Consider the following 23,336-nt stretch of genomic DNA (forward strand, 5'->3'; position numbering starts at 1 on the left):
TCGAAAAGTGTCTGAGCATATTATAAAATACAGGGTGGGTTGGGTTGGGTTGTTTTGGGGGAGGAGACCAAACAGCAAGGTCATTGGTCTCATTGGATTAGGGAAGGATGGGGAAGGAAGTCAGCCATGCCCTTTCAAAGGTACCATTCCGGCATTTACCTGGAATGATTTAGGGAAATTACAGAAAACCTAAATAGGGATGGCTGGACGCGGGATTGAATGGTCATCCTCCTGAATGCAAGTCCAGTGTGCTAGCCACTGCGCTACCTTGCTTGGTAAATACAGGGTGGAAACAGTACTGAGTGGACAGCATTCCTTTTCATTATTGTTTTGTTTTTATTTCAAAATAAAGTTACTTTTTAGCTTCATAAGATTCATTCTTTCATTTCTTCCTCCTGTTTGATTTAAGTCCACACACGTTAGAAGACATACAGATGAAGTAAAGCTTTTTGTGGGCAGTCTGAGACAACATGGCAACACTTTCATCAGATTAAGCAAATGTTTGTGCTGCACACTTACAGTACCAGTAAGAGGTAAGTGCGCCCATACCTGGAGGCAAGGGGTGCGAGTGGGAGGGGATGGGGGTGCCCCCCACCCCTTCCACAGCGCAGTCAGGTGTTTTTCTTTCAAGAAAATTATTTAAAAGTTGAAATTATGTAGGTCTTTAATAGATTCAAAACTGGGACTTTTTTATGGCTACTTACAAATTGCCATTCGTCCTTCAAAATATTAAAAATATTCCATACACCTAGGGCTAGTCCCCCCAACCCACTTTACCACTATAAACTGTTGTATGGATGAGCTTGATAACATGTCACAATGATTAAAAGTTTATGTTGCAAGCTACAACGCAGTCAAAGCAACCAAAATTTTTATTTCACATTTATTTTTAACCGCTTACCTGCAAGTGTGGTCGTGTTAAATCAACTAAGTTACATATGCATCTGTGTACAACATTATCTTTCAGATATAGAAAAGTGAAAATATCTTCATTAACTGCACAGTCCCATGCTCTATGACCACCTCCACATTGAACTTCTAGGAGTATTCGTTTTTCTTCAAGGCTCCAAACAATAAACTTCACCTATAAATAAAAAAATTGCAAGATTATTATGCAACAATGCACAAAATGATAAACAAGGCATACTATAGCATCAGGAAGGAGATTTTTTTATGACTGCCACTACACTTCAGTAACCTATTTTCCATGACAGCCTCAAATGTACACATCCCTTCAAAATGATCTGTCATGCTGTCTAAATGATATAATATAACCAGTCATGAAATTAATCATCAAGCTCATAAAATTTGGCAACTTCAGCCTTCACAGTCACTATGGAAGAGGTTGGAAGTGGGAGCAGCAAAGGTGAAGGGGTGGGGCAGAAACGTTTTCAGAATGCAGATTAATATTCAGTGGGTCCATGCTGATGGTACAGTGTGATACTTTCTCATTCAGCATGTGTAGCTTAGGTTGGAAGGCTGAAGTGACAGAGTGGCAAAAAGGAGTGTATAGTATACTGCCCTACATAGACATTTTAGTAGACATTTTAGCCTAAAATGAATCCAGGACAGAACTGTGGCCTTCTGATGGTTATGACAGAATGCAACTGTCAACTTCTGTCTCCTCTCTTGGAAAAAAAATCTCTCTACTATGAGTAGAATATGACTGCGAGAAATCCACATCTATCGCTTTCAAAATGAAGACTCCAAAGTGCATTGCAGATCTGAACTACATTTGCACATTTGAGTGTAACTTGCTCCTTCCTGTCCTTGACTGGAAAGTGTTATAGTGGGTGTAGGTTCACCAGCAGTGAACCATGGGAATGTAAAAAATGTCCAAAAGGCTTAGCTCCATCTACCATTATGAGAGCTAAATTAGTGATTCCTTGGCACAGCAATTCCACACACACACACACACACACACACACACACACACACACACACACACACACAAATGGCAGTACCTAAAACAGTACGCTAAATTACAGGAACAGCACTCATACAATCTAACTGAACTGTTGTAGCAGCAATGACTATACATTAATGAGATCTACATCTGAAATCTTGAAAAGTCAACAGCATAGGATGTCATAACTGTTATCAAGTCTCAACAGTCAGATGAAAGTGAATATTTTTTCCCTTGTCAACTTTTCGACACCTAGCAATAAATGAAATGTGTTCTGTGGAAAATTATAGTTTTAGATGGGATGACAAAACAAGTCAAGTAATATGTTCTATTTTTCAAAATTCACTGCCCATTGAGAGCATTCTCTCATGATCTTTCATTTGCAATGGTGAATTTCAGTGAGCTTCATAATGCTGAGACTACACATTCTTGAACTACAAGATGATTCCACGTAGAATCGGCAATCAGACCCAACATCTGAGCAGCAGTTGGACAAAGAATGTCTGGTCATCTACCAGTTATCATTTGAAAGAAATTATGAAATAAAGATACATCCCTGAAGATGTGGCTCTAATGCCACGAAATTAATTGAATCATAAATAAAGATTTAGCATACAGCTGAAGTGGTCTTTATCATCTGAGTAAAACAGCAGTCAGTACCTCATTTCTCCATGATTGAGATTTGATGCTTTGTAACACAGGCTCCATGAGACACCGACAACATAATTCATTACCAATCAACCACCATGCACAAATACTTCAGAATGAGCAAAGTTTGGCCCAAGACATGCGCATCTCACTCAAAAACATCCCAAATGTGTTAGGTAGAATTGAGATTAGGAGAAGTGTTTCTCAAAAAATCCTGGCACTATGTGGGGATGATACAGCTTTGCATTGAGGATGCACATTGCCCGCAGTGTACTGTAAATAAATAAACAGATGTAAATACATGGAAGTATCGTCACATATTGTTTGTCATAGAGAGAGAGAAAAGCAAACCTATCAAATTACCCATTTCATTCCCTCACATAAGAGTTGCTCCACCACATGCCTGAACAATGACTTTTTGTGAAGCATGATATATAACCTAATATGGTTTTCAGTTTATTTGTACCCTGTCATTGGTGAGTTCAGGTAACTTTGTTCCACAATTTTACAGTCTAATGATGATGTTCCAGTGCCCACATTAACCTCTGCAGCCTTGTGATGTTTGGTGAGCAGCAGTAAATGTGTAGGGTGGTAATGTTTGTACCGCACATCGAGGTAGTAGTTTTGAATGGTTGTCTGCTCAACAGTTTTTGTTGACAGTCCTAGAATTCAGAGTGATTTGCTACACATCTGCTTTTATAATTTACGGCTGTGTGTTTTTAATCATCGCAGATGATTAAAAAGCTGTTTTCTCTAAATCGAGGTACTCACAGTAAATACTTGACACAGTGGCACCTGCAAAACCTTGCAGTTTAAATGAACAAGGCAGTTGAATTACATTTATCACATTGAAATATGATGTATTAAAACTGACACATTTCTGAGGTAAAAGCTTCCATGTTCAGACATAATCCAAACTAAGAATCAGATCATGAACAAATAAAAGCACAAATCACTTCATGTGGTGGCCTTTGTGTCGGGCACTATTTCCATTACGATCATACAATATGTTGAACTGTGCAGCATCCTTAGCACTTGTCACAGCTTCCAGCAACTTGTATTCCAGCTTGTCTGACATACCAGGACTGACGCATACACCACATGTGAACGCCTGTCATTCAGCTGAGCCACTTTATGTAATCCCAAATTGCATAGTCGACAACCTCCCCTTCCCCTCCTGCCCAATTTTGCACACACTTGATTTTTTGTATTAATTTGTTTCACATTCCAGGTATGCTGTAACTTATACCCCAGTATGTTACCCATTTTGAAAAAAAATTTAATCTTACATGGTTCGAGAATATTTGCTTCCTTTTACAAAATGAGATTACAAATAAAGCATATACAAGGTTATTCATAATTAGCTCTAGGTTCCAGAAGATGACTATGTAAAAACTAAAAGACATACAGCAAATAGATATATATCAAAGGACAGAGCATCTCTCCAAGTTTTTAACTCACATGACAGGTGCTCAATATGGGCACCATTTGTGACATGGCAAACATGAATATGACAGTCAGATTCTTGTCATACACATATCAACATGTCATGGCCAATATCATTTATGTCAGGTGACTTTAGAAGCCACTGAAGAAAAGTAATGATGGGAAGCTCATCCAAATCCATCACTTAGGCAGTATAACAGTGAGGTAATCACGAATGCTTGAAAGTATGGTGAAGAACCATCTTGTTGCAAAATGAAGTCTCCACTGTCTTGCTGTAATTGGGGCATACGTCATTGCTGTTACATGTCCAGGTACACAAAACCACTCACGCTTTTCTCCACAAAGAAAAATGGTGCATAAATTTTTGAAGAGGACATGGCACAAAAGATGTTACCATTAGGTGAATTACAAATATGTTCCACAATCTCCCGTCGAGTCATTGCAAAAGTCAGCACATTAAACAATTGCATCCCATATGGTTTTACACACAGACATTTGTGCAGAATGTATCCGAGAGTTGACTGCAGATATGCGGTTGCCTGCTCGAACATGTCACTATTTCTTCGGGCTCCTGACATATGATTTCCACACACATTTTACCTTCTATGCTGATAGTACCAGCTGATTTGTTCTGTTTCTGCCACATAAGCAGAATACTCAAGAATACGTCACACCAGCGTTCTATACGCAGACTCCTTTATAGGTGAACCACTCATTTCTAATATTCTCCCAATAAACGATTTGTCTTCCCTACCACAGTTTTCACATGCCCATTCCATCTCATATCGCTGAGCAACATTATGACCAGATATTGAAACAATTTGATTGTGTCAAGCTGGACACTAGTAATACTGTATGCAAACATTACAGGTTTGATCTTCCTACTCATCCACACCAACTTATATTTTTCTACATTTAGGGCTAGCTGCCATTCATCACACTAACTGGAAATTCTCTCTAAGTTGTCATGTATCTTCCTACAGTCACTCAACTTCGACACCTTACCGTACACCACGGCATCATCAGCAAACAACCACAGACTGCTGCCCACACAGTCAGCGAAATCATTTACGTATAAAGAGAACAACAACAGTCCTATCACACTCCTGGGGCACTCCTGACGATACCCTTGTCTCTGATGAACACTCGTTGTCTAGGAATCTGCCTGTTGCCCCTCATCCAGAGTTCTCAGTACATCATGTGAGAAAAGGGCAAGCTGAGTTTTACACGAGTGATACTTTCTAAAATCATGCTGGTTTCTGCACATGCACATAAGCTTCTCAGTCTCAAGAAAGCTTATGATATTCGAATGGAGAGTATGTTAAAGGATTCTGCAGCAAAAAGAGAAGTTAAGGATGTTGGTCTGTAATTTTGTGCATCCGTTTTCTTACCCTGCTTGTACACTGAAATCACCTGTGCTTTTTTCCAGTCGCTTGGGAATTAGCACTGGGTGATAAATTCACAAAAAATGCAAGCTAGGTACAGGGCCAATGTCATAGAGTACTCTTAGTAAAATTGAACTGGGACTCCATCCGGACCTGATGATTTGCTTGCTTTCAAATCTTTCAGTTGTTTCTCTATGCCAGGTATGCTTATTACTAAGTCATCCAAATGGGAGTCTGTCTGATGGTCAAATGACTGTATGATTCTCCTGTGTGAACAATTTCTTGAATGTGAAATTTAAAACTTCACATTTTGTTTTGCTATCTTCAACTGCCACACCAGACTGGTCACAAGGGATGGGACGGAATGGAAACTTTAGACCCACTTAGTGACTTTTCCTCCCAGTCCCATCCATCCCTCTCTCTCATCCTTCCTTCCTACCCCCCCCCCCATCCCCCCCCCCCCCCACACACACACAGACACACAAATGATGAATAAGATCAATGTTCGGAATGTCTATGCCTGACATGTTTTTTTCATCTTAATTACAGAAACTGTAATATAAAAAGCTCAGTCAATGGTGAAAACATACAGTGGAGGTCATTACTCTGGCATAACCTAATTTCCAAATGATTGTCATTAAACTCTTCCTTAGTATCAAGTTTAGGAGAGTGTGGCTCTGAGGAACACATATTTAGTGCCATTCTAAACAGGATTCAAAACTGTACTCTGAAAATAGTGGAAGCAATACTAACAATCAGAAATTTTAACAGAATCACTTTTCTTACCTACTGGTTAATAACAGCAACATAAATTACAGCAATATAAATTAGCACTTTAGTTCCACAGTATATGCAATACACAAAATAGAAATGAATGCTTAGGTTCAAGAATAACTGTCAATACATATGTGAAATGATTCCTTTTAAATGCACATTCTGTGAAAAAGAGATATGGAGCAAAACTACAAAAAAATCTGGACATTAGGGCAAAATGTTTAAACATATAGTCAATTTTATACTACATTTATTTCTGCATTAAGTAATGCTTGAGTTCTATCATGACTGGTGTGCCTGCCACAGCCTGTCTTTACAAGAATTTCTCTTTTTCCATTAAACTTACTGTGTGGTTTATAAAACTATGAACCACTCTAACACAAAGGATGAATGGATAAGAAAACAGAAAATGTATTTATGCCGCTAAATAAATGGCACAATTGTGTCACTTTCCTCTGTTGTCTGAAGTCCATGCCAAGCACTTATACTGAGGAAACAGCTGTTTTGCTTTTCATAGAATTCCACTCAGGGCTCAGCTAGTTTTGCAAGGAAATCTTTGATAGTTTACTTTTCTCAAATGACTGAGACACAATACAATCTTTGAAGTGTACAAAGCGATGACAGTTTTACTGAAGTCAGGCTTATAAAGTATGTGCTCAAAATTGTCTCATTGGGACTTGTCAGTAATCTCACTTCATGCTTTTTACAATCAAAGAAAACAATTCAATATATCTGTATTTCTGATAATAAAACTTTAATGTCACATCACTGTTCTGGAGTATTACACTATGAGTGTGAAATATGTTATTTGTTATAGGCTCCATGAAATCCATGATGTGATTATCCTTTTGGCCCCCGTGTTCTGCTGTCATGTTCTTCTCCTGAAATGAAGTTCTCTTTCCCCATTTTGGATTAACTGGAATGAAATCACCCAAGTAACTGTTGTCAGGAGTTACCATTGATGTACTATCCCACTTTTCATCACCAATGATAAAAAAGACCTTTATAGCACTCTGTGAAAATGGTATAAGAAACATGGGCACTTGCGAACCTGGAAATACTCCTTATAGCAACTACACACATTGTCTTATTTTACATTCTTAAGTAAAGTACTGAAATACAGTATTTCATCAGTGCCGTGAATAGTTCTTTATGACAGTAAACATTTTGGAGCCTAACATCTCCAGCACAACATATTTCTCCAGGATTACACGAAACAAAAGTAGTGATAAGTCTACTACTTTGCATTTTTGGGTTCTGTAGCTCCCCCCCCCCCCCCCTCTCCCTTATTTTCAGTGTCTTTCAACAATATGTGCGGTTATCCCTGTGAGTATGCTAAAGGCTATTGCTTGGCACCTCCTTACAACACCTTGCTCAATGACATGCAAAATTCTACAAAAATCTTCTAGCAAAAGTCAACACTATTATCTGAAGATGAGCAAGTGCTTAAAAACAACATTGAAAGTTTACATACATCAACAAACACAACACTCCAGCGCTGCAGCAGTACACATGATACATGTTAATATCACTGCAGCTTTTATATAAAAGACACTTCAATCACAAAATAACACTTTGTTTTAGTTTTGTATGCTTTAACAATAATACCATGATTTGCAACTTTGTTTAGGATTAATCACAACAAAAAAGCTGCAAATCTCTCATACTGTCTTATTTTGATAAAAAAATACATTTTTGTATAAGCTCAATCACAAAGATACAAAACATGTATGAAAATAAATGGACACAGAAGACAAGAAGACAAATTTTGCTCTGAAAGACTGAATTAAAAAAAAAAAAAGAAGAAAAGACAGTACTTACATCAACAAAACCTGCAATAAGGATTCCACCATTTGCAATAAGAATTCTTGCAGGCCATTCCATAGGTAGCCTGCAGACAGAAACCTCATGTAATGTTTTATTTGCTACAGTAAACCAGCAGAGCATACCATCACGTCCAACTGAAATTATTTCAGATTTCAGGCTCATTATAAATGTGACACTTTCTTTTCTGTGTTGGTGCTTTGTATGCAGTTTATCGAACATTACTGTCCCATTGTTCTGGAACAATTAATTACTGATATGAATGTGTAACCAAGATCACAAAATTTATCACAAATAAGCAAATTAATTCAGAAATGGAAATTCTTATGGGACAATAAATCATTCCTGAAAATTTTCCTTTCCTTTAGGCACAGAGTCACAAATGATTTGAAATAAAACATTTAATCATATTACATGCCAATATGCAAACATTCACAGATAAAGTAGCAATGTACCCCTTTTGCTGACTGCTATCTACTACGTAGACTCATACATGATACAAGTGGCAAAAGTTGCACAGATTCCAGTGAACCTAAGGAATATACACATGCCAGTTATTGAGATTTACAGACTATGGTGGAAGCATTTAATTGCAGCTACTTCTGCACCAGTTCTTCTAACCCCCCCCCCCCCCCCCCCCCCCCCGCCAATCCACACTGTCCATCAAATACTGAAAACAGTAGTCAGATACCTAACGAAATTAAAGCCAATGACACTGTAATTACCTGCATTCAGTTTCCCACCCATCCTTATTCAATTTGGATTGTACTCTATCTCTAATGGCCTCACTATGATTGGCTTTAAAATCTTACATTATTTATCTTCCTTCTACGAGAGACTGGTGTGCTATTAGGTATTATATAAAATTAATGACAAGTAGTTCCATTTAAGAAAAGAGAAAATGAAGGCGCAGGCAACTCTCCACGCAAAGTATTCCACATTTCAATTTACAAATATGTTGTTGCTATGATGGTGCAAAAATCTGATACCTTTGTCAATTTGTGTGATGTGCCTCACCACTCTTCTGCTCACAGGACATAAAATGTACAGGATTACTGTATCATTGCTCGAGGGACTATATCAACAACAGACTTGTAGGCTTAGGATCGTTAGGTATAAAAATGTAACAAAAGGTGGAAAAAAAGATGTGAGACTTCTGGTAGAAAAAAGGAGGCACAAAGTGCCAATTCCAAATGCAAAAAAAAATATTTTTGAACTCTTACATTAGTTATTAAATCACAAATCTCCCAAAAGAATTCACTCAAAGCCTTTAAGATTGAAAAAAAAAATGATACTTTCTGTACCATATTAACGGCTTCATTTTTAAAGAAAACTGCTCCTTACGCACCTCATGCACATCACATTCCTTATCACTCATAGTCTGCACTGAAACAAGACTGTTCTGTTTCTGTTATATTTCCATCTAACCAATGTGATGAACAAATGTGTGTACAAACAAAGTCCACATAAACTATGGAAAGTTTTTATTTTTTAACCTGACGTATGATCCATTCTGGCACCATGGGCAATAGGGTTGTATTCCAACTTCAGATTTTTCCTGCTGGAATGAGTTCATTCATGAAATGGTTTCCCTTCATTGTTTGCTACCTTGTACGGACTCCACCAAAAATTAGGGTGATATACTTATATGTGCCTCATAATCATGATGAAGCCCTCATTTATGTGCAAAAAAGCTTCAGGCATTACTTTCATGAATAAGAAATCTTGGGCCTAAATATGTTTGATGAATACATACTGGGATCAAGGGGTGGCTCAAAGATGTAATTTACAATGTAAACTTTTGCGAGTTGGCTGGCATGGGGATAATACTTACATCATCAGTGGTTATTAAACCATAAACATGTATGTTTCCTGTCCTGTCACCAAATAACAGATGACTGTCATGAATCACAGCTGTCATAACAGATGACCTTTTCTTAGTTGGTAAGCTGAACTTCTGAAGACAGGTAAGAGAGTGACATTCATCTGTAACAGAAAATAAAGCAATAGGTAGTGACTGGAAATATGGTAGATACCACTAACAAGTACAGAAAATAAGTAATTTTATGCAGTCCACAGTAATCAACTTTCTTTCATCAAATAAAAATTTATCACTTGATTATCTGATGGAGTGTTTTGAAAAATGTGGAATATATTTATTACCAGTCACAGCTCTCCATAGTACAAACATTACGCGATCAAAAGTATTCAGACAATCCCAAAGACATACTTTTTCATATTAGGTGCATTGTGCTGCCACCTACTACCAGGTACTCCATATCAGCGACCTCAGTAGTTACTAGGCATCGTGAGAGAGCAGAATGGGGCACACCATGGAACTCACGGACTTTGAATGTGGTCAGGTGATTGGCTGTCACTTGTTTCATACATCTGTACATGAGATTTCCATACTCCTAAACATCCCTAGGTCTACTGTTTCCGATGTGATAGTGAGGTGGAAATGTGAAGGGACACATACAGCACAAAAGCATACAGGCCGACCTCATCTGTTGACTGACAGAGACCGCTGACTGTTGAAGAGTATTGTAATGTGTAATAGGCAGATATCTATCCAGACCATCACACAGGAATTCCAAACTGCATCACGATCCACTGCAAGTACTATGATAGTTAGGTGGGAGGTGAGAAAACTCGGATTTCATCGCCAAGCGGCTGCTCATAAGCCAAAAGATGCCTCACTTGGTGTAAGGAGCATAAACATTGGATGACTGAACAGTGGAAAAACATTGTGTGTAGTGACAAATCACGGTACACGATGTGGCGATCTGATGGCAGGGTGTGAGTATGGCGAATGCCCAGTGATCATCATCTGCCAGTGTGTGTAGTGCCAAATGTAAAATTTGGAGGCAGTGGTGTTATGGTGTATCATGTTTTTCATGGAGGGGGCTTGCACACCTTGTTTTGCATGACACTATCACAGCACAGGCCTACATTGATGTTTTAAGCACCTTCTTGCTTCCCACAGTTGAAGAGCAATTCGGGGATGGCAATTGAATCTTTCAACATGATCAAGCACCAGATCATAATGCATGGCCTGTGGCGAACTGTTACATGACAATAACATCACTGGAATGGATTGGCCTGCACCGAGTTCTGATCTGAATGTTTTGGAACACCGACTTCATACCAAGCCTCACCCACTGACATCCATACCTCTCCTCAGTGCAGCACTCCATGAAGAATTGGCTGCCATTCCCCCAAAAACCTTCCAGCACCTGATTGAACATGTCCCTGTGAGAGTGGAAGCTGTCATCAAGGCTAAGGGTGGGCCAACACCATATTGAATTCCAGCATTACCGATAAAGGGCACCATAAACTTGTACGTCATTCTCAGCCAGGTGTCCCGATACTTTTGATCACATAGTGTATGTACACAATATTACAGGATATACATTCTTTTCTTTGTGTTTTTCAGAGGATTACAGGAGGAAGTGATCTTCACCCAGATCAATAGGGCTGCAGGAAAAGAAATCCAGTTTCATTTTCCTGATTTAGACTGTCAGTAAAACAAACTAATTCTGTATTTGGCATTTCCTATTATGTACCTAACAAATTAAACCCAACATGCAAACATGTTGTTGTTGTTGTTGTTGTGGTCTTCAGTCCTGAGACTAGTTTGATGCAGCTCTCCATGCTACCCTATCCTGTGCAAGCTTCTTCATCTCCCAGTACCTACTGCAACCTACATCCTTCTGAATCTGCTTAGTGTATTCATCTCTTGGTCTCCCTCTACAATTTTTACCCTACATGCTGCCCTCCAATGCTAAATTTGTGATCCCTTGATGCCTCAGAACATGTCCTACCAACTGATCCCTTCTTCTAGTCAAGTTGTGACACAAATTTCTCTTCTCCCAATTCTATTCGATACCTCATCATTAGTTATGTGATCTAACCATCTAATCATCAGCATTCTTCTGTAGCACTACATTTTGAAAACTTCTATTCTCTTCTTGTCCAAACTATTTATCGTCCACGTTTCACTTCAATACACGGCTACACTCCATACAAATACTTTCAAAAATGACTTCCTGACACTTAAATCTATACTCGATGTTAACCAATTTCTCTTCTTCAGAAACGCTTTCCTTGCCATTGCCAGTCTACATTTTATGTCTTCTCTACTTTGACCATCCTCAGTTATTTTGCTCCCCGAATAGCAAAACTCCTTTACTACTTTAAGCATCTCATTTCCTAATCTAATTCCCACAGCATCACCCGACTTAATTAGACTACATTCCATTATCCTCGTTTTGCTTTTGTTGATGTTCATCTTATAACCTCCTTTCAAGACATTGTCCATTCCGTTCAACTGCTCTTCCAAGTCCTTTGCTGTCTCTGACAGAATTACAATGTCATAGGAGTACCTCAAAGTTTTTATTTCTTCTCCATGGATTTTAATACCTACTCCGAATTTTTCTTTTGTTTCCTTCACTGCCTGCTCAATATACAGATTGAATAACATCGAGGAGAGGCTACAACCCTGTCTCACTCCCTTCCCAACCACTGCTTCTCTTTCATGCCCCTCGACTCTTATAACTGCCATCTGGTTTCTGTACAAATTGTAAATAGCCTTTTGCTCCCTGTATTTTACCCCTGCCACCTTTAGAATCTGAAAGATAGTATTCCAACCTTCTAGTATCTCCAGGCTTCTACCATGTATACAACTTTTTTTCATGATTCCTGAATCAAGTGTTAGCTATGATTAAATTATGATCTGTGCAACATTCTACCAGGCGGCTTCCTCTTTCATTCCTTACACCCATTCCATATTCACCTACTATGTTTCCTTCTCTCCCTTTTCCTACTCTCGAATTCCAGTCACCTATGACTATTAAATTTTCGTCTCCCTTCACTACCTGAATAATTTCTTTTATCTCATCATACATTTCATCAATTTCTTCATCATCTGCAGAGCTAGTTGGCATATAAACTTGTACAACTGTAGTAGGTGTGGGCTTCGTGTCTATCTTGGCCACAATAATGCGTTCACTATGTTGTTTGTAGTAGCTTACCCGCACTCCTATTTTTTTTATTCATTATTATACCTACTCCTGCATTACCCCTATTTGATTTTGTATTTATAACCCTGTATTCACCTGACCAAACGTCTTGGTCCTCCTGCCACCAAACTTCACTAATTCCCACTATATCTAACTTTAACCTAACCATTTCCCATTTTAAATTTTCTAACCTACCTGCCCGATTAAGGGATCTGACATTCCACGCTCCGATCCGTAGAACGCCAGTATTCTTTCTCCTGATAACGACGTCCTCTTGAGTAGTCCCCGCCTGGAGATCCGAATGGGGGACTATTTTACCTCCGGAATGTTTTACCCAAGAGGACGCCATCATCATTTAATCATACAGTAAAGCTGCAGGCCCTCGGGAAAAATTACGGCTGTAGTTTCCCCTTGCTTTCAGCCGTTCGCACTACCAGAACAGCAAGTCCATTTTGGTTAGTTTTACAAGACCAGATCAGTCAATCATCCAGACTGTTGCCCCTGCAACTACTGTAAAGGCTGCTGCCCCTCTTCAGGAACCACACGTTTGTCTGGCGTCTCAAGAGATACCCCTCTGTTGTGGTTGCACCTACGGTACGGCTATCTGTATCGCTGAGGCACGCAAGCCTCCCCACCAACGGCAAGGTCAATGCAAACATAATGAATGCTTAAATGTTTCATGTAACCTAATTTAAATCTGTGCTCCAAGGAGGAGTTAAGAGCAGCAGCTGTGAAAGGTGAGATACTGCTTCATTACTTGTTTCCACAGCAAACAGCTGATGGACAGTACAACACAGACAATGATCAATGGTACCATGGTTGTTACACTACAGTATTGTTTGTTCAAAGATGTGGCAAATATAGTACTGTCTGAAATTGTAACTCCTGTCACTTCATGACTAGCAAGCTGAGAGGCAAAAAAAATGTGTGCAGATGCTACATAACACAGTCTTAAGATTGTGTACTCACCACCAACTGCTTTGAGTTTCCATAGCTCCATAGGACCAGAAGAGGAACATACTAATAAACAGTCATCTGAAGCCCAGTGCAATGATGATATGGCTCCTTCCAATGAGTGCACTTCGACCAGTTTTGTTAAGGTTTCCCCTCTGCAGCAGTTTTCATCTGGCAATGCAAAGTAAGATATTAAATAAAACATTGTAACATATTTGAACATATCTCATCAAAATAAACATGCACAAGTCTATGATTTCTTGATAACAATTTGTATAGCTTTCCAGTGTCCATAGGTCAACCTTAACTATTGAGATGGTTATTTTACATTGCAGTCATTGATTTTTTTCTCTTTTCTTGGTTGATAACTTAAAACATTAATACTGAATTTTATGTTTCAATTTCTATTGTTTTATTTTTAAGTGCATAAGCCTGCAAGCATACATCACACGCCATACTGCAACAAACTGTGGTTGGCCTGTTGCACAGGTGCCCCCTACTGAACACCACCTCTTCATGTGAATATATTTTCAGATGACACTGTGTATAATTGAGATGCTCACAATGTTACATAAAAACAGAATGTACAGCTACTAGTAATGTGGCCACACCACTACCAGTGGTAGCAGTCAGAGCTGCTGGTAGCAGAGATCATGTGTGCATCTACAACTCAATTCTACATCTACATCTACATCTACATCCATATTCCGCAAGCCACCTGACGGTGTGTGGCGGAGGGTACCTTGAGTACCTCTATCCATTCTCCCTTCTATTCCAGTCTTGTATTGTTCGTGGAAAGAAGGATTGTCGGTATGCCTCTGTGTGGGCTCTAATCTCTCTGATTTTATCCTCATGGTCTCTTCGTGAGAGATACGTAGGAGGGAGCAATATACTGCTTGACTCCTCGGTGAAGGTATGTTCTCAAAACTTCAACAAAAGCCCGTACTGAGCTACTGGGCATCTCTCCTGCAGAGTCATCCACTGGAGTTTATCTATCATCTCCGTAACGCTTTTGCAATTACTAAATGATCCTGTAATGAAGCGTGCTGTTCTCCGTTGGATCTTCTCTATCTCTTCTACCAACCCTATCTGGTACAGATCCCACACTGCTGAGCAGTATTCAAGCAGTGGGCGAACAAGTGTACTGTAACCTACTTCCTTTGTTTTCAGATTGCATTTCCTTAGGATTCTTCCAATGAATCTCAGTCTGGCATCTGCTTTACCAACGATCAACTTTATATGATCATTCCATTTTAAATCACTCCTAATGAGTACTCCCAGATAATTTGTGGAATTAACTGCTTCCAGTTGCTGACCTGATATATTGTAGCTAAATGATAAGGGATCTTTCTTTCTATGTATTCGCAGCACATTACACTTGTCTACATTGAGATTCAATTGCCATCCCCTGCACCATGCGTCAATTCGCTGCAGATCCTCCTGCATTTCAGTAAAATTTTCCATTGTTACAACCTCTAGATATACCACAGCATCATCTCCAAAAAAACCTCAGTGAACTTCCAATGTTATCCACAAGGTCATTTATGTATATTGTGAATAGCGATGGGCCTATGACACTCCCCTGCAGCACACCTGAAATCACACTTACTTCGGAAGACTTCTCTCCATTGAGAATGACATACTGCATTCTGTGATCTAGGAACTCTTCAATCCAATCACACAATTGGTCTGATAGTCCATATGCTCTTACTTTGTTCATTAAACGACTGTGGGGAACTGTATCGAATGCCTTGCGTAAGTCAAGAAACACGCCATCTACCTGGGAACCCGTGTCTATGGCCCTCTGAGTCTCGTGGACGAATAGCGAGAGCTGGGTTTAACACGATCGTCTTTTTCGAAACCCATGCTGATTCCTACAGAGTAGATTTCTAGTCTCCAGAAAAGCCATTACACTCGCACATAATAAGTGTTCCAAAATTCTACAACTGATAGACGTCAGAGATATAGGTCTATAGTTCTGCACATCTGTTCGACGTCCCTTTTTGAAAACGGGGATGACCTGTGCTCTTTTCCAATCCTTTGGATCGCTATGCTCTTCTAGAGACCTATTGGTCACCTTGAGAATGGGTAGCACTGTATCCTTTTCCTAATCCTATCCTTTTGGTGATATTCCAATCTGGAGTCTCCATTTTTTGATTCTGCTACTCATTGAGGTATTCCCCAGATGCCTAAAATAAAACAAAGATATTCCAATCAGTAATAAAAAAATTGCAGATGATGAATAACATCCTTTCTAGCCCCAAATATTATATACTTCAGTCAGCACAAAATCTTAAGCAGAAAAATACTGGGGGTATGGCTCCATACATTCTGAACCCTGTCTTGACTCGCTCATGTTGCTGCTATAAGGGGTGAGCACTGTACTGTCTATGCAACATAGCATGACTCTATTGTGGGTATATAAGCACGAACATGAAGACAAGGTATTAGTGTGGCAGTTACGAGTTTTTGACAAGCATGCGGTGCAAGTGCAGAAACATGAACTATGGTGACATTATTAGCAGATGCATCCAAACAGGACCAACATGCTGTTATTCTTCTCTTGGCTGCTGAAGGACAAACACTGGTAGATATCCACTGGAGAATGAAGAGTGTGTACACAGCAGCATGTCTATTCAAAAACCCTTTGTGGAAAAATTTGACAAGAGGCACTGTTGCTTCATGATAATGCACATCCGCATATTGTAAGTGTTGTAACACAGAAGTTATACTAACTGAAGTGAGAGACACTCAAACACTCGCCCTATTAGGCTGATCTCTCTCCATATGATTATCATGCTTTCAGTCCCTTAAAAAGGGCCTTGGAGAATTGATAATTCCTGTCAGATGAGGGACAGTTAAAGACTTCTTCATGCAACAGGGTATGGTGTTCCACCAATCAAAAATCTTCATCCTGGTGTGCTGGTGTGTCAGTGGGGTGATTGCCTCAATGCTCATGACAATTTTTCCTGACTGGCATACCGATTCTGGACTATGCGGCCTTCAAAAAGAAACTTTTTGGTGCCTCTTATATCTCAAATATACAATTATTACACCTCTGCATTTACCCAGCAGCCTTTTGATAGGAAAACTTTACCTTTCTTTCTAAAGTCATCATCTAAAACTGCTGAGCTACACCAAGATACTAACATATCAACTGAAACTGAAAACTGCTCAGCAACTAAACTATTAACTGAAACTATCATTTATAGAATATTCTGTTGGTACTTGGAGGAACATAACTGATGTCTCACAGTAATATAGTCTTACGTTATCTGAGGATTGACTAGAAAGTCAAAAACCAGTTCAGAATGAAATATAAAATAAATATTATTAACATCAATACTGTGTATTTCAGTAACTACCAGTTACAACCATAGCAGGATGTCTCTGAATTCCTTCAAACAATGTGCAACAGCATGTTCTTTGCCTTCAGTGGCTGCTATGTCAGCTTCCTAATTTTAATAAATTCCAATGCTCTGAGGGCACTCAGAAGAATTATACCTCTTTTCCATAAATGAAAAAGGTGCTCTATACATTCTGGGCCATTTAGTTGCACACATCATTTCTCAGTTTTTTGATGGTCATTTGTGTAATCAGAGCAGATGAGGAATCACAGAAGATGATGAAAATCTTTATTATCTGCTCCAATATCTTTCATGAATTCATTTAGAAGGCAAAACTCAGACATTTTAAGGGAAAATAACTGAATCCCCAACAATGCCCCCTTGACCTAATTCACCAAGTTACAGTGTGTATCTAACTTGGTGTAAAAAGGTTATCTAAAGGCATAGTCTAAAGGATATGATTTATTGTGCTTTTATTTGTTTATTCACAACAAAGAACCCCAGCATTAACCAGTATATGTACATAAACCAATCTTGGATTAATTCGTGTATGAAATACCTATATTTGTAAGATGTCTCTTTGTTTGAAATGAAAGTTACTTTTTTGGCCTTCTGCAACTTTGAAAAACACATTTATGACTATGAATTGAGATTAAAATCTGGATAATATAGGGTTGACATGAGTCGATACTCATCACACTATGAATAATTTGTGCTAGATGAAAAGGGCACCTTCACCAGCTTCAGCATAAATGCTCAGTGTTATGAACATTCTGAAGGTGCCCTTATGGTAGACACTGTTTAACAATTTTATGTGTGACAGCCAAGCATACTGACGTATTCAATGCTGCCACTGCCCAGCTGGAACAGTGAAAAATGTAATACAAAAGAAACAGTGAGGAGCATTTTTTTTCCCTCTGGTACTTTTTTTTAAGGAATCTGGGATTGTCCAGATCCTTCAAGGATCTTACTTTAAGATTTCTTAGGTATGGCACCAGGTGAATTCTTGGTTGAATAGGCAGTTGTTTCTTTAGGAATGACAACAATGTCCTTGAATGACACAGATTATACAAACGTAACATACATGGTGAAAAGTGACATAAACAGATTTTCCAGGAAAATGTTCATATTGGCATATTGGTCTTCTGCTAACACATCCAGCCTCCTCAGTCAAAGGATGAGGTGAGAATAGAAAAGGTACACAGAAAGCATTGTCACATTTCCTTAAAATTTTATTGCTAACTTCAACTTCTTCTGGAGTTCTGTCATATGTGTTATGCCTCTATATATTCTACAAAAACTTACTTTAATTTAAGGTGTTGTGCAATTCAACTGTAGCTGTGTCAAAATACAAGTTATGAAACTTGGTGTATAGTTTCCATTGGAAAAGTTACCCTACAGGGTAGCTCCATAGAATTAAACATACCTTTCTTTCTTCTATCCCTCTGCATATGAAGAACTAACATATGTCTTTTAATAATTATAAATATATTTCACCACATTCATCATATTATGCACTTTTTTACTGTCAAGTCTGTGAAGGATTAGTAAGACCAACTCCTTAACCCTATGGTTGTATGTTGCTGAATGTGTGAAGTTTTAAAATAGGTACTGTGTTTTAATTTTTTATCCCATAAGAATTAAGAGACTGAGTAAGCACAAAAAATTGGGATGAAACACAGGTTGCACTTTAAAAAGTATGTTGTCTCCCCTTATTGCCCACTGTCATTCTTGAGGCTTAATTCCCACACCTCTGGCTTCTATTAATATGACATACTAAAAATTTCTGTAGCTCGTACAAATAAAATTTCTGTCACAGATGAAACAACTTGTTAACAAATCCGTTCATTAACAACAGTGTTTCATATTACGATACATACCACTCATAACAAGAATTTCACCATCACATGATGCAATAGCAAGCAAAGCTCTTGATGGTGAGATGTCCAGAAGGCATATATTTGAAAATCTTTTGCAGTCAAATGTAAATTTACATTCGGCACCATGGCAGTCATCATAATGCCAAAGAGCGGCATTTTTAGTTAATGCCACTACATGGTTATCCTTTAAAATAACAATACGGCGAAGTATGATGCCATCTATATGATTTACATGATTAACTGAATTGTTTAAGCACCCATGGAAAGACAATGGTGCATGATTCAAACTCTCTTCTCTCCACATATTAAATGGCCATGCAATAACTCCCCCATCACTTCCACCGACAACCTACAAAAACAAACAAATAAATAAATAAAGACATTCAGTTCACAACTTTGCTAGTCAGTATCATTTAAAATAAAACTCAATCTGAATATACATTCCATATTTCCACACAAAACCATAAAGCTGCTAACAGTCTAACCAAGGAACCTATGATGCTCAAAATAAATAATATACAAGATATGGCAGTCAAGTATGGGAACAAACCAACATACAGAAAGCACAAAAAAGTCATTTATACACAACAGTAAAGGTATTTACTATATTCAGTTATTTAAACTCGTTTGTGTACAGTCTCACCACATACAAAAGAAATTAGTGCATATAGCTCAAAATTTTTTGTACATTTATAATTCTTAATTTGTTACAGTGTTCCAAACCCAGTTGAATAAATTGTATAACAACATTTATCTTGAAGTTATGACCTAAAATACACTAATATTTTGAAACCCGCTGCACCTGGAAAGATTGGCAAAAATGAATTCAAACACAAAGGAGGTGTAGAATGCTGTTCGTAGATTACCAACCCTGGAGAGAGACTGTGTATATGTAGGCACAACAGTGCTCTCTCATGTGATTGAAAAAGGTCAGTGTTACACAATGCTCTGTCAGTGAAAATCAGTCATATGAAGAGCAGTCACATGAAGCTACAGCATAAAAGCAAATGACAGGACATCTTGTCAGCATCAAAAAGATCAGCATGTGAAAGACTCAAAGAGCACAGAATAATTGGTCTCCATGAAATGCATTTTTCATACTGTGGTATGTTGGCACATACGCACTGGTGCTATGACAGTGATGTGTGTACAATTTCTGGAGAGAAGAGGGTCAGATACAGCATTAAACCTATAATATGAGCACAGCACAAGATGACTGCAATGTCACCTGCAGAGTTCAACCATAGTTTCCAGTGTTGGTTTGACACTGAAGAACTGAAAGGGGTGTGGATTTGATTGAGCAGATGGTTTGATAATTTTCTCTCCAACTCTGTACTGGTAGAACTCACTTTATGATTACTTGCACTGGCAGAGAACCACGAAATGAACAGGCAGTTCATGAGGTCAATGAAAGTGGAGTTCACAAAGTGAGAGGATACCCAAAACAAGTCCTGAAGCTAGTAAAGTTGTCTTAAGCACATACAACAGTTCAGGGAGCAATCCAACTCACAAATGTAAATCGGGAAAGGTCAGGACTCTACTGTTCTATGGTACGTAACTAAAGGCTTCACAGACTATCAAAATACTAACTGGGGTGACCGAGTTGTGATATTTAGTGGGACGCACACACTGGAGGGCAATGCCAATGATGTTCTTGCTGCAATTGTGGCACCTAATGCAGACACTAGCTGTGTCCATCATATGCAGCCCAAGTATCTCTGACATGTTCTCCCTATAAATACTTGGGCTAGATGGGGAATCTGAGTCACCGTTAGATACTGAAACTCCCCCCTTTTAACTGGCACATAGTGGTAGAAAAGGTCTGGGCACTTCCAGCTTCACTGAGTAAGGGGAGAGGGAGATGCAGGAATCCTCCCCAAAGGCTCCAGCAGTATGTCCTCAATGTGATCGGCTGGGTTGGATGGCAGTGCCATCTGTGGGAATCCCAGCCAATTGACAGGTTCTGGGGCACAGCTTGGGCCTGCCTGCAGGGAAGTGCCACATGCGACAGATACGTGAAAAATAGTTTGGTTTCCTTGGGCACCACAGTCCAAAAATGCTCAACCTCTATTGAAGGCAAGGGGACAAGGTCACGGCTGGTGGGGGTGGGGGTGGGGTTGGGGGTGGGGGTGGGAGCCAGCAGTGGTGTAGGGGACTGAAATGGTATCACCTGCATTGGCTCCCATCACCATTCACTGTCGAGTTCCTTTCAATGCCTAACACAACATCAGAAGTTGCAGTGGTAAGATGTAGGCTGATGGGCTGGCCCATTGCTACAGTGGTCACAGAGGTCATGCCCATTCGGTGGTTGTAGGGAAATGGGTTGGTACATTATGTTACAGATTGTCCTGATTCTGATATTATCAAGTGCTCCTGGCTGACCACAACCTCAAACATCTTTCACCCACTATTGCTGACAATGACACCTTGTTTCCATCCGGGTTTGTGGCCAAAATTACGAGCCTAAACATGGGAGCTCACACCATAATACAGCTGCACACATGGGTGGTGACTGTGTCAGATGTAGCAGGTCAAAGAGAGTAGAATTTCGCCCGCATAAAATTTCTGCTGGATACAGAATGGAAAGGAGCAGTTGCCAGGAGCTCAATGCCACTGCATTGACAAAAATCTTGAAACACATATGCCATGAACTGAGGGCCATTGCTGAAAATCAGGGTAGTAGGTGCCTTCTCTATCGCAAATATGATGGACACATCATGGATAGCTGCTGCCATAGTAACTGTTATCATCAGTGTCATATACAGGGTGTGTCATAATTAATTGTGTAAATGCATACAGTTGAAAGTACATGATAGTAGAAGCAAAAAAGTCTCAGTAAACATAGGGTTAAAAATGCATTACTTAGGAGCTGCAAGCAATTCTTCATCTTTGATACTGTGAAACAAATCTCTTCTACTGCAAGTGCTTTCCTTCCCATATTTTGGGAACTGGTAGTATGGACCAAAACATGAAAAAAAAGTCCAGTAAACATGTGCTCTAAAATGCATTCCTTTCAAGGTATGAGCGTCGACAAGTATCAACCACACTGCTAACCAGAATGGACCATCAAAATCAACATGTACTCTTTACCAAGTGTGATCAGGGCATGCAGTGCAGGGGCCAAATACACACATGAAAAGAGGCTTTGCATTACCTTGGTTCTGAGAGTTTCAGAACCTGTACAGAAAATTGGAATAGAGATCAACATAAACATCATTTCCACCCTTTTTATTGCTCATGAAAACCACACACTGCATGTTGTACCACCATACAGCGAGACCTTCAGAGGTCATGGTACGGATTGCTGTACACACCAGTACCTCTAATACCCAGTAGTACATCCTCTTGCATTGATGCATGCCTGTATTCATTGTGGCATACTATCCACAAGTTCATCAAGGCACTGTTGGTCCAGATTGTCCCACTCCTCAATGGCGATTCAGCATAGAGCCTTCAGAGTGGTTGGTGGGTCATGTTGTCCATTAGCAGCCCTTTCCAATCTATCCCAGGCATGTTTGATAGGGTTCATGTCTGGAGAACATGCTGGCCACTCTAGTCAAGTGATGTCATTATTCTGAAGGAAGTCATTCACAAGATGTACATGATAAGAGGTGCAAAGTGTTGTCCATGAAGACGAATTCCTTGCCAAAATGCTGCTGATATGGTTGCACTATCAGTTGGAGGATGGCATTCACATATTGTACAGCCGTTACGGCACCTTCCATGACCACCAGCGGCGTACATCGGCCCCACATAATGCCACCCCATAACAGCAGGGAACCTCCACCTTGCTGCACTCGCTGGGCAGTGTGTCTAAGGCATTCACAGCCCGACCGAGCTACCTCCAAACACGTCATCAACAACTGTCTGGTTGAAGGCATATGCGACACTCATCGGTGAAGAGACACCAATCTTTCTTCCTCTATTTGTAAACAATTCCTCTGCCCACATTTAATGTTTCAGAAGCAAATGCACTGGACAGTTCCATGCCATCAGCATATTTGTGGGACAGCATGGCACCAATGCTACAATCTGACGTATCAGTGGCAAGCATTAAATGCATGCCAGGATGAAACACTGCTAAACAAGAACCCAATCAAAGGCACTTTTTAAGTAGCATAAAAGCCTTCTGGCATGCCCGCATAAATTTA

The 23,336-nt window shown here is 39.4% G+C and overlaps 1 protein-coding gene across 2 annotated transcripts in view; it reads right to left on the reverse strand.

Moving 5' to 3' along the window:
* Window positions 1-23,336, reverse strand: part of LOC126183594 (WD repeat-containing protein 6) — a 284,304-nt gene that overhangs the window by 101,474 nt on the left and 159,494 nt on the right. For both annotated transcript variants that reach the window (XM_049925694.1, XM_049925693.1), the window contains exons 7-11: window positions 19,186-19,534; window positions 13,974-14,129; window positions 9,818-9,969; window positions 7,981-8,220; window positions 902-1,084 (exon numbers count right to left, since the gene is read on the reverse strand). In XM_049925694.1, the coding sequence (XP_049781651.1) occupies window positions 902-1,084; window positions 7,981-8,220; window positions 9,818-9,969; window positions 13,974-14,129; window positions 19,186-19,534 (1,080 nt within the window). The remainder of the gene's footprint in view (window positions 1-901; window positions 1,085-7,980; window positions 8,221-9,817; window positions 9,970-13,973; window positions 14,130-19,185; window positions 19,535-23,336) is intronic.

Source organism: Schistocerca cancellata, chromosome 4, assembly GCF_023864275.1.
Source record: "Schistocerca cancellata isolate TAMUIC-IGC-003103 chromosome 4, iqSchCanc2.1, whole genome shotgun sequence".
Lineage (NCBI taxonomy): Eukaryota > Metazoa > Arthropoda > Insecta > Orthoptera > Acrididae > Schistocerca > Schistocerca cancellata.